General features: G+C 44.0%; 2 protein-coding genes across 3 annotated transcripts in view; one reads left to right on the top strand and one right to left on the bottom strand.

Annotated features, from left to right (window-relative positions):
- CDC42BPG (CDC42 binding protein kinase gamma) overlaps positions 1-10372 on the top strand; it is a 144347-nt gene extending 133975 nt beyond the window's left edge. Inside the window, exons 32-37 of the mRNA XM_044270780.1 lie at positions 487-571; positions 669-789; positions 3735-3852; positions 6742-6817; positions 6891-6976; positions 9887-10372. Coding sequence (XP_044126715.1) covers positions 487-571; positions 669-789; positions 3735-3852; positions 6742-6817; positions 6891-6976; positions 9887-9934 — 534 coding nt within the window. The 3' untranslated portion in view covers positions 9935-10372. The remainder of the gene's footprint in view (positions 1-486; positions 572-668; positions 790-3734; positions 3853-6741; positions 6818-6890; positions 6977-9886) is intronic.
- Positions 10220-12819, bottom strand: part of SCYL1 (SCY1 like pseudokinase 1) — a 73682-nt gene continuing 71082 nt past the window's right edge. Inside the window, exon 19 of one of the 2 annotated variants that reach the window (XM_044270781.1) lies at positions 10220-10427. The gene's annotated coding sequence lies outside the window, so the exon portion shown is untranslated. Of the gene's footprint in view, positions 10428-12548; positions 12792-12819 lie in introns of those variants that run through there. The other variant, XM_044270782.1, reaches the window with a different exon arrangement.

Here is a 12819-nt window from a genome sequence, read left to right as displayed (position 1 = left end):
GTCAATAGGGACTGAACTAAACAGAACGCTCCAAAATGCATTCCATTCCGTTTAGTTGCGTTCCCACACCGGAGAACAAACCACAACATGTTGTGTTTTGCTTTCCGTCCTGGGAAACTGATCAAGACGGATCAGTCATGACCCCCAATGCAAGTCAATGGGGACGGATCCATTTTCTCTGACACAATAGAAAACGGATCCGTCCCCCATTGACTTTCAATGGAGTTAATGACTGATCCATCTTGGCAATGTTAAAGATAATACAATCGGATCTGTTCATAACGGATGCAGATGGTTGTATTATAAGTAACGGAAGCGTTTTTGCTGAACCCTGCCGGATCCAGTAAAAACGCTAATGTGAAAGTACCCTTAAAATTATGGACGAAAAAGTCTCAAAACTGACTAAAGCAAAAAGTCCCCTCATGAAAAATTCCCCTTGTCAAAAAAAGTCCCTTTTGTCTATTTTTTTTTTTTTTTTCTCCACAGGTTCGGCCTTTGAACTATGAAGGATCTCTGTGTGTCTTTGGAACTGAGAAAGTCCGTCTGATATATCTGCGTAATAAATTGGCCGGTTAGTGTTACATCTACACACCAGTATGACTTGTCTGTGTACTATAGATCTTGCAGCCACGTTGTCTTTCTGGTCACGGTTTGTTGATTCTCAACAGATCAAGATGAGTTTGACGTTCCAGAGACCTCGGATAACAGCCGGAGACAGCTGCTCAAAACAAAGAGCAAAAGGCATTTTTCATTCCGAATTTCAGAAGAGGAGCGGCTACAGCAGAGGAGGTAAAATACGGAGAATGTATTATGCATAAAGTGCCACGGTCATTAGGATTTTTCACATTAGAGGGGTTGTCCCACTAGTGAAGATTTAAGACGTCTGCTCACATAATATAGCTCCACCTGGTGTTGAAAGTGTATAGTAATGTGCACGTCCATACAACTGCAGACCTCCCAACTGTCCTGGATCCAGCGGGATAGCCCTGGATTTCGGTGGCCGTCCCGGGATGGCTGAGGTATATCCCTCTTTCAACAGTATCTGTGTCCTGAGCACACAGATATAGTTGTAATGGTGAAGCAGGGAACAGTCAGCTTCCTGCTCCACTATAACCTGGCTGGTATTCTACCCAGCAGCAGGCACAATGAAGTGATGTCATCACTCCTGCTGGGCTTAGCAAGCGAGCGCTCAGGTCAGGGGATGATGATCACCCCCCAGTCTGTGTGCTCTCCTGCTCAGCTCAACAGGCTAATGTCACTTTATTGCACCTGGTGCTGAGGAGAGCATGAGGTTATGCTCCATTCATTGGGGGAATGGGGCTAGGTGAGAAGTAATTTATTTTAGAATTATTATTATTATTATTATTATTATTATTATTATTATTAACAATACAGGTGCTACACTACTGTAAGAGGTGCTCTAGAGGGCATACCTACTTTGTGGGGGCACACTGAAGGAGCATAACTACTGTGTCATAGTTAGAGGCATGGCTTAGTGTAAAAAAAAATTATAATTTTTTATATATATATATATATATATATATATATATATATATATATATATATATACACACATATATATACACACACACATATACATGCATCTGAATGGGGGGCGTTTTTGCAGCCAACACAATTTTCTGTAAGACTTGGACAGTCACAGAAATTTATGCAACTAAACTACTGCGTGTGAAATCACCCTGATGCAGATTCCATGGAACAGATCCCAGGGCTGTCATGGAGGGAGTGCTGGCGCCAGCAACACATAGTCAGGTCCATAAATATTGGGACTTTTACGCAATTCTAAGATTTGCGGCTCTATACACCACCACAATGGATTTGAAATAAAACAAACTAGATGTGCTTTAACTGCAGACTGACAGCTTTAATTTGAGGGTATTTACATCCAAATCAGGTGAACGGTGTAGGAATTACAACAGTTTGCATATGTGCCTCACACTTGTTAAGGGACCAAAAGTGATGGGACAATTGGCTTCTCAGCTGTTCCATGGCCGGGTGTGTGTTATTCCCTCATTATTCCAATTACAATGAGCAGATAAAAGGTCCAAGTGTGCTATTTGCATTTGGAATCTGCTGCTGTCAACTCTCGAGATTAGATCCAAAGAGCTGTCACTATCGGTGAAGCAAGCCATCATTAGGCTGAAAAAACAAAACAAACCCTTCAGAGAGATAGTAAAAACATTAGGTGTGGCCAAAACAACTGTTTGGAACATTCTTAAAAAGAAGGAACGAATCGGTGATCTCAGCAACACCAAAAGACCCGGAAGACCACGGAAAACAACTGTGGTGGATGACCGAAGAATTCTTTCCCTGGTAAAGAAAACGCCCTTCACAACAGTTGGCCAGATTAAGAACACTCTCTCTCTAGGAGGTAGGTGTATGTGTGTCAAAGTCAACAATCAAGAGAAGACTTCACCAGAGTGAATACAGAGGGTTCACCACAAGATGTAAACCATTGGTGAGCCTCAAAAACAGGAAACGACATCTAAAAAAGCCTTCACAGTTCTGGAACAACATCCTATGGACAGATAAGACCAAGATCAACTTGTACCAGAGTGATGGGAAGAGAAGAGTATGGGGAAGGAAAGGAACTTCTCATGATCCTAAGCATACCACCTCATCAGTGAAGCATGGTCGTGGTAGTGTCATGGCGTGGGCATGTATGGCTGCCAATGGAACTGATGTGACTGCTGACAAAAGCAGCAGGAAGAATTCTAAAGTGTTTCGGGCAATATTATCTGCTCATATTCAGCCAAATGCTTCAGCACTCATTGGACGGCGCTTCACAGTGCAGATGGACAATGACCCAAAGCATACTGCAAAAGCAACCAAAGCGTTTTTTTAAGAAAAAGAAGTGGAATGTTATGCAATGGCCAAGTCAATCACCTGACCTGAATCTGATTTGAGCATGCATTTCACTTGCTGAAGACAAAACTGAAGGGAAAATGCCCCAAGAACAAGCAGGAACTGAAGACAGTTGCAGTAGAGGCCTGGCAGAGCATCACCAGGGATGAAACCCAGCGTCTAGTGATGTCTATGCGTTCCAGACTTCAGGCTGTAATTGACTACAAAGGATTTGCAACCAAGTATTAAAAAGTGAAAGTTTGATTTATGATGATTATTCTGTCCCATTACTTTTGGTCCTATAACAAGTGGGAGGCACATATGCAAACTGTTGTAATTCCTACACCGTTCACCTGATGTGGATGTAAAATACCCTCAGATTAAGGCCTCATGCACACGGCCGTGTTCCACGGCCGAGAGCGGTCCGTGGTATCCCGGCCTGGCATTCTGCCGACAGCAGGAGCGCACGGCGTCATTGGTTGCTATGACGCTGTGCGCTTCATGCCGCCGCTGCACTACAGTAATACACTTGTATAGATCATACGAGTGCAGCGCTCTCGTGCATGAGGCCTGAAGCTGACAGTCTGCAGTTGAAGCACATTTAGTTTGTTTCATTTCAAATCCATTGTGGTGGTGTATAGAGCCAAAAATCTTAGAATTGTGTCAATGTCCCAGTATTTATGGACCTGGCTGTAAAACCTTCTCTTTCAGTGCATACTTGAAATGAAACCTGCTTAATGTATTCTTTTACACGCATACATGGGATACAAAGAGGTCTTGCCTGCTACTTTTCCTCTTGCCTTCACAACCTATACTTCCACAAATATTTAACAAATCATAATGTATCCATTTTTTTATTCCATTCACAGGGTGATGTTGAAAGACCCTCAGATGAGGTCAAAACTAATTTCCAACCCTAAGAATTTTAATCATTTGGTTCATGTTGGGCCTGGAGATGGAAAGCATCAGTTAAAAGATCTGCCAGTGGTAAGACCTGTCTAGTCTTCCTATACAGAACACTATTTTCCACATCACGTACAATGATTGGATGACTGATCAATTCTGGCCCCATTGGAAGATTCATCACACCATAGCTGAGCAAAGCGTGAAAAGAAAATGATTTAAAGAAAAATAGCCCCAAGAACACCTATGGTCACCTGTACCAGGCAAAACACGTCCAGGGGGCATAGCACAACATTATGTAATAAAGTGTAGTCTATCGGATTAGCCTGCCGTCCTTATCTGTCATGTGTATGCCAACACAAGTCAGGAGTGTAGTGCTCTAGTTCTGTTTTCAGTACATTTTTGTTCTTTCTATGTAACTTTTCACACAGCTTTGCATAAATCAATAGTACAGGTGAATATAAGAAACTTTGTAATATCAGCTATTTTACTCCTTCCCTTCCTAAACTAGTATTTAAGGCTACATGCACACAAACGTGGTTTTGGTTCCGCATCCGAGCCGCATCTTTTGCGGCTCGGGTGCAGACCCATTCACTTCAATGGGGTTGCAAAAGATGCGTGTGCTGCCCGCATCCGTTGCTCTGTTCCGTAGCCCTGCAAAAAAAAATAAATAGAACATGTCCTATTCTTGTCCGTTTTGTGGACAAGGATAGGCATTTTTATAATGGATCCGCCCAAACTGCCATCTGGACGTCGGCCTTTTTTTTTTTTTGCAGATCCGCAATTTGCAGACCGCAAAAACACATACGGTCATGTGCATCTAGCCTAAATCTGTTTTCTAAAACTAAGGCTGTGTTCACATATGTGCTGTGAATGGAGAAACAGACTTCTGAGTTCACTATATACAGCATATAAGGCGTCTTTCAGCCGGACAAAAAAAAAATATACTACAGGTGGCATTTTTTGTGTATATGCTGAGAAGTGTCCGGATCCCATTACAGTAAAAGGGGATCTGGCGGTGCACGGTGGTATCCACTATGACGAATACAGTGAACTCCAGAGTTCATAGCACCTATGTGAACACCCAGCTTTAGATGGCCTTTAAGCACACTGAAGGATCCGATTACAAGCTGCTATATAAGTCTATGAGAAGAGGAGGGGGAGAAGGAGTAAGCTGACAATATCTCTGTGGCCCTATTCTTGGGTTGCTCTGCACCTATGTACTTCCAACGCATCAAAAATCTAGGCTCTGTCTGTGGCCATCAGAACAGATTTTTTAAATCTATTGGCAGGAAAGGTTCCTATTGAATGACAGCAAGCAGAGGTCTACAACTTTACAATATAGTTTCCAGTTTCACTTCCTTAAATTTTAACCTGAAAATGTAGGGATTTGAGATTATTTTGTATCTCGGCAGTTTTTTTCTTGTGCAGACATTCTAGGGTAGCCATTTGCATTAACAGGGAGTCTAATTTCCGGGTTCTTTGCTTCTTTATGCTAGCTCCTAGACTAATTAATTCTCCTTTAACTGTTTTGTGAGCTTCCCATATTATGGGCATGGGAGTCTGAGGGCTGTCATTCACTTTAAAATAATCTGTGATCTTTTGTTCTATGAGATTCCTATTGACCTCATCTTCCAGCAGGGTAGTGTTAAGAAGACCACACTCTAGGCGGTAGGTCATGCAACTTCATTTGTATTTTAACAGGAGCATGATCTGAGATTGATAGTCTCTCTATGTGGTAATGCTTCAGTCCATGGGTGCCGACTTCCTCCTGGGTGATTTGTATTTCGAGGATAGTTGCCACGATGGAAGTGAGGGCAGCCTAGGTAGATGTTCTGGAACGGGTATCGGCAGCCACGAGGGTATGGCCAGAGGTGCCATCTCTAGGGCTTTCCAAATTTTAGATAAATCTGGGAATCTCAGTTATTTGTCTACCCTTGATTGTGGTGCTTAGACCAAAGGGAAAAAGCCATCTCATGGGTAGTTTCCTTGCTCGCAGTTCCGCAGTTAAGGGATGCAAAATCCAGCATTTTGTAAGCGTGCTGGCGGCTAAGTCCTGAAAAATCAGGATCTTATGATTATTAAAGAGAATGTCATCCTTTTCTCGTGCCTTTTTGAGTATTTCCGCTGTATCAAGGACGTTTAATAGGGGACAGATCGTATCCCTTGGTGGATCTCCTGCCAGGGGTTTGGGTCTAAGCGCTCTATGTGCCCGTTCATCTGCCCCACCAGAAGGGAAAAGATCCGGCGTACAGTCTGTTAGTTCAGCAGGGACAGATTCAGGGATTCCCCTAAGTCTGACATTCTTCCGAAGTCCCCTATTCTCCTGATCCTCCAGGTGTAGATGTGCATTATTTATCTGTGAGCGTCAGGCTTGCAACTGAGCCTGCATCCCTCTGTTGTGCTGCACTATTACTGATTGGGAATATTCAAGCGTTTCCACTCTGTCCCAACTGCTGTACCTCCATCTTTGTCGGCTAACGCCTTCATCACCGGAGCGAGAGCCTGCGACAAGGAGTGTTGTAAGAAAGACCTTGTTATAGGTAACTGTTCAGCCCCTCCGTGCGCATCCGAGTAAGCGCAGGAGCTGTCACCATCCGAGTCCTCTTCATGCGCTTCAGAGTGTATATCAGCCGCCGCCGCCATTTTCTTCCTTACCTCCAGAGATGACGGCTTTGTATTCAGGATCCTAGACAGATCCCCTTGCGATTTTTGGGTTCTCTGTGTGCAGTCAGACTCTCTGCCTCTCTCCTTAGACAGTTTGCCCATGTTGAACAGGGTTATTCGGCTATAAAGCTAAGCGAACGGGTGTTGTGGCGAGGAGCTCAGAGTCTATGCGCCCCCCACTTCCTCAAATCTTAGCCACGTTAAAACACTTTCGAACTTTTCAATATATAAAAAAACTGACCTCTATTTGCTGAATGAATAGCCTCTTTACCTGTCTGTGACACCATATTCTGAACATTCAAACAGGCACAAGAAGAGAAAAGGAGCAGTGGGCAAGAAGTAACAGGGGTGGGAAGACCATTATCTTCCAGCAGTGACACTGGTAAATACTCAGCCCACAATCAAACTCCTACAGTAACTAGTGTAACATAACTAATGTGGATTTTTTAATACAGTAAAACGAAGCTCCTGCAGCTCCCAGTCAGAAGACTCCCTGTCCTCTCCTCACAGCTTGATGACCTTATCGGACATCCTACATGAGGTAAGAACAGTGACTTGCTGTTAGATCAGCTCAGCTATTAATGAATGATATATGTACTGCATATTCAGATTTATCATTGCCACATGGCATCTAAAGTGCAGTGCTTACAACCACTGAAATGCAGATTTTTGTGACCTTTTCTTTCTTGTGAGTTTTTTTTTTTTGGGGGGGGGGGGGGGGGGGGGGGAGAGGAGAGGAGATGAGTCCATGTTTTTTAGGTAGCTTGCCATAGGTGTACAGTGTATCTTGCCTGGCTGATTCTTGGCATATTTGCTGGGTAGCAGCCAGATATCTGCTGGACCCCATTATAGTTAATGGGGTGTGGCAGGAAGGTGGTAGTATCTGGCTTATGGCTGTTCTCTGCTGCAAATGTGAAACTAGCCTTAAAGAGGACCTGTCACTACTCCTGACATGCCTATTTTAATAGCTTCATTTATTTCTCATGTACCGTATTTTTCACTTTATAAGAGCCCCCCCCCCCCCCCCCAAAAAAAAAAGTTGGGGAAGAAATGGCCATGCATCTTTAATAAAGCCGATACTAGTGAGCGCTTACGGAAGCGCTCACTAGTATGCTTTAGGGGCCAGTAGTAGGGAGTGAAGCGGACCTCTTGTAATACTCACCCTCTCAGTCTTTATTCCTCCCGTCTGGCGCTGCACTGTCCTGATCGCGTACAGTGTCAGGACATCGCGCACTATGACCTGACGTTGCATACAGTCAGGTGACAGAGCAGCGCAGGCCAGAAAGACAGGGGAGCGAGACTTCTGCCGGAGGTGGAGAGGAGCCACGGCGCAGGACAGGTAAGAGATGTTTTATTTTTTATTTTTCTGATCTGAGGTCTGATGGGGGTCTCAGTTGAGGGGGGTGTACCTGCACAGACTTGCTGTATCCAATCAGTACTGCCATTGTCAGACTGTGCAGGGACACCCCCTCACCCCCCAACTTGTTACCAACCCTCTGTACCCTTACTGCAGACTGCTAGCAATTCATTCATAACTTCTAGGAGAAATAATAAAGGAATGACACAACATAGAGCCATAAGAATAGATGCTCCAGAATTGTTATTACATGAGGAATGCATGAGGCTATTAATACAAGCATGTCAGCGCACCATATTCTCCTCAGCAGCACAGGGGAGAAGGAGTCACTCTCTCCCCACTGTGGCGCTGCTGCCAATAAGAAGAGAGAGGTGCTGATAACTCACCCATTAAAGGGGTTGTTCGGGTTCAGAGCTGAACCCGGATATTACCCATAATCTCACCTCGGCAGTCCCCGTATTGAGCATCGGAGCAGTTCATGCTCTCCTTTGCCCTGCGCTACATCGCGCAGGGCAAGGGCTCTTTTGTTTACAATCACACCTTGCCGGGCGGCAGCTTCCGCCCAGCAGTGTGTTCGGTGACATCACTGGCTCTGATGGGCGTGCTTTAGCGCTGCCCTAGCCGTTTTACTGGCTATGGCAGTGCTAAAGCCCGCCTATCAGTGCCGGTGACATCACCAGGCTTCCTGGCAGCCCCATGGAGAGCCCGGTAGGTCACCGGATCTCCCAAAAATGCCTTTGCCCTGCGCGATTTAGCGCAGGGAAAAGGAGAGCATCGGAGCATGAACTGCTCCGATGCTCAAGTCAGGGGGGCTGCCTGGGTGAAAATGGAGGTATGTCCAGGTTCAGCTCTGAATCGCATAGCCGGCGGCAGAATCGCATAGCCGGCACTCAATCTCTGACAGGGCTCCACGGCTCCTGAGGGGTTAACTGCCGCGGATCGCAGCACCCTGTCTTAGAGGTCAAGTGCCGGCTATGTAATTCTATTTGTATTAAAAGGTTACTTATCATTGGTGGCGCAGTGCGTCCTTCCCCCAGTACTAAAAACATTGGTGGCGCAGTGCGTCCTTCCCCCAGTACTAAAAACATTGGTGGAGCAGTGCGCCCCCCCCCCCCAGTATTATAATCATTGGTGGCAGTGGCCACAGGGTCCCCTCCCCTCCATTGGTGGTGCAGTGGCAGCTTCTGATCGCCATTTTTTTGTCACCTTGTCCCCCCAAAAATAGGATCGGCCTGTTCGATTATGGGCCGGATGTTCCATAAAAAATGCGGAATGCACGCTGCTTTTTTTGGTGTGTTTTTTTTTTTTTTTTGCGTGGTATCAAGTATAGCAATACATTTTTATGGTATCGAAATAGAATCAAAATGTTGGTATCGAAACACTACTACTCTGGTCAAAACTAATTTATTAATCCTGTCTACAATGTACATAAAAGTTGCAGACCAGAGATGCACCAAATGTGGTGCATGGCTGGACACTATAGTACTAAATGTTGCAGCTTGGGTCACACCCTTTCTTGCCAAGTCATGCCTCTCGGTGAAAGAGGTGCAGTAAGTTATTCTTTTTGGGGTTTAACTTCATAAATATATCTAAATTTGATGCAACAATTTGCACCAGAAATGTTGATATTTTGGCTTATTTTACACTACAGGCAAAATCACATTAGCAAATCTGGACTGTTTTGTTTGATGTAGTAAATCAATGTATTGCTCTCTTGAATCCATGTGTCAAACACTCTCTATAGTCATAAAAATTACCCTTTATCCAGAGAACCCCAATAAAGAGATACTTAGATGATGACGACCTCAGGTCAGGATAGGTCATCATTAGAATATTTGCAGGTACCTGTTCCAGGGAGCCATTGCACTCACCGGCGCTGTGGCGAGCTCTCCGGGCTTCCAGCAGCTTTCTGACCACAGCACCGTGCATGGGCTGATCTGTGTGGGTCCCGGGGTCAGACCCCTGCTGATCCGATATTGATGACCTATCAAGAGAATAGGTCCTCAATAGTATATTCTGGATAACCCCTTTAATTAACATTGTGAAGTGCACATTTTATTTCCTAGTAACAGCTTTAACTCTTTCCTTTTCTAGAATCCTGACCACACCGGTATCTTAAATACATCCAACACTTCTTCATAAGACCAGATGCATAATCCAGTTCCCGTTATATGCGGACAAGTGTTGCTCACAAGTGACTTCATGGATTTTTATGAGCCAAAGATTTTTCTTACTGTCTTATGTTTTAATGGAAACGTGAATATATTTTTTTTCTGGATGGTCACAGTTGAGACCCCAATAATTACACAACACTTCATCTGTTGTACCCATGACACATTATGTACATTAGACGTCAAATCAAGTGGATGAATTATATATGTTTCTCAAATTATTTTTAACGGCAAAAAAACACCTACAGGGTGAGACTTTTTTTTTTTTTATGGAGTTTATTATATATGTACATGGAATTCCAGAAGTGATAATTCCTGGTTTGGAAAATGTCATTTTATTCTTCGGCTGTGAATATACAGCATTGTATGTAACATAAAAATTTATACAGCATAAATATTATGAAATCTCTGACCATGTCCACTCTTCATTGACGGCAACGAGCACAGGGGGCTTGTTCTGTGTCCTGTGAAGAAAGCATGCAAGAAGAATTGTATCTACCCTTCATACATTTGTGAAGACTTTGAGAGATGTAGCTCTTTTCACATCTGCATGCTGTGCTAGATCTGTCAGATCCAACTGGCCCTCACCGTGGACCCCTTGCCTTTATAAAACAGATCTGTTGGAATTTCTATAGTTCTGATTTTAGGCATACTGATACATACTATGCCATTTGTCAAAAGTAAGGGATCACATGTCTGCATCTGATCCACATGTTTTGTGGGTCGGATATGGCCCTATTCACTTTAATGGGGCCGCAAAAGATGCAGACAGCACGCCGGGTGCTGTCTGCATCTGTGTCCTTTCTGTGGCACCTTAAAAAAAAATCCTATTCTTGTCCGTATTACAGACAAACATAGGACTGTTCTATAGAGGGCAGGATGTTGTGTGGAATGCACATGACCAGTATCTGTGTTTTGCGGACCACACAAACGCCAAAGGCCGTGTACACGAGTTCTTAGGGAACTGGTGATAACAGATTTAGGCCTCGTTCACATTTCCGTGGCAGTGGCACATCCGTGAAAAAAAGCGTACGTGTGTCATCTGTAATTCACTGACGTTGCTTAGCTAAAAATTAATTTCCAAAGAATCTCCTATGAGTCTGCAGTGAAAAACGGACACAACACTGATGTATGTCAGTGATTTTCATGGACCCATAGACTTCAATAGGCATGCTTTGTCCGCGCATCACAGATCAAAGTAGTTGCAGTCTCCGGTTTTTTTTTTATACTAAAATGTGAACAGATACATTTAAATCAATGGGTACGTATGCTGTCCATGGAAAATGCGGACAGCACACGTCAGTAAAAAAACTGAAATGTGAATAAGGCCTTCAACACAGCTTTTACACATCTTAAAGGGGTTGGCCAATATGCAATATAATTGGTCAAAATGCCACATACAGTTACAAATGGTCAATAGATGCTAGAAGGATCAGTCAGAGGAAGCGGGCGCTGCCATCTTGCATCACATGGACAGGAGTGTATTTTACCTCACTGATGCTGGGGCCCTCCCAATAGGAGATATCTGGGGGATAGTATACAGTTATGTATGCTTGTATGGAGCATGAATGACACTATATTGCATTCTGAGCAATTACCCTGCAAATTTTCCAACCCCCTAAACCAATGAATATTGGCATATAAATTATCTTAAAGGGAACAACAGCACAGAAAATCTAGTTTATTTAAAGGGGTATTCCTTCACATTAAATAAAAACGAGGGCAGGAATAAACTGAGTTCTCATCTTACCGATACCCACTGCACTGGTCCCTGCTCCTCTCATATTCCTCTTCTTATTTTCAACCCACCAGAAAAATACTTAGGCTGCCTGCTTAGCCAAACACAGGCCCCATCAGTGATTGGCAGAGTGGGCATTCAAAGCCCAAGAAGAGGACTTGAAAAGCCGAGCTGAGCAGGGACCAGAGTAGTGGCTGGACAGCAGGGGTGGGTGATCAGTTTATTTTTGCCCTTTCTGATCCAATTTTTATATAAAATGATCACACTTGAATACTCCTTTAAATATCCGTGTAGTGTATGATTCTTCATACATAATTGGGCTGGAAAAAACACCTGGCGACCTCCCATTAGGGGGGTTTCAAACACAGATTTTTGGAAATAAACATCTGGCCAAGAACTCAGGCCAGATGTTACATTAACATCTACAGTGAAATATAAAAAAAACATTACAAAAGTGTTATCTTGAAGCTCTATCCATAGTCTAGAGCAGGGATCGGCAACTTTCAGCACTCTAGCTGCTGTAAAACTACAGCTCCCAGTATGCAAACATGCTCGGCTGTCCTTCTAACTCCCATAGACGTGAAGCATTCTGGGAGTTGAAGTTTGTGAACAGCTGGAGTGCTGGAGGTTGCTGATCATTGTCTAAAGCAGGGATGGCCAACCTGAGGCTCTCCAGCTGTTGCAAAACTACAATTCCCATCATGTCCAGACTGCCAACAGCTATCAGCTTACAGCAGGGCATTGTGGGAGTTGTAGTTTTACAACAGCTGGAGAGCTGCAGGTTGGCCATGCCTGGTCTAAAGTAGGGATGCTCAACCTGCGGCCCTCCAGCTGTTGTAAAACTACAACTCCCACTATGCCCTGCTGTAGGCTGTCCGGGAATGATGGGAGTTGTATTGCAATAGCTGGAGGGCCGCATGTTGAGCATGCCTGGTCTAAAGGATGGAGCTGATAATTACAGGACTACTCTCATTGAAGTCAATTACCAGCTCTGTCTACTGCACAAAATGGAAAGAGCTGCAGGTAAGTTGGTCTCTGGGATGATACATTCCCCTCTCCCCAATATGAAATTGATATGTGGTACAGAAATCTGAAAAACACAGAATATGCCATCAAAA

This window comes from Bufo gargarizans, chromosome 10, assembly GCF_014858855.1.
Source record: "Bufo gargarizans isolate SCDJY-AF-19 chromosome 10, ASM1485885v1, whole genome shotgun sequence".
NCBI classification, from domain to species: domain Eukaryota; kingdom Metazoa; phylum Chordata; class Amphibia; order Anura; family Bufonidae; genus Bufo; species Bufo gargarizans.
The sequence above is the reverse complement of the archived record's forward strand: the minus strand, read 5'-3'. Positions and strand labels throughout refer to the sequence as shown.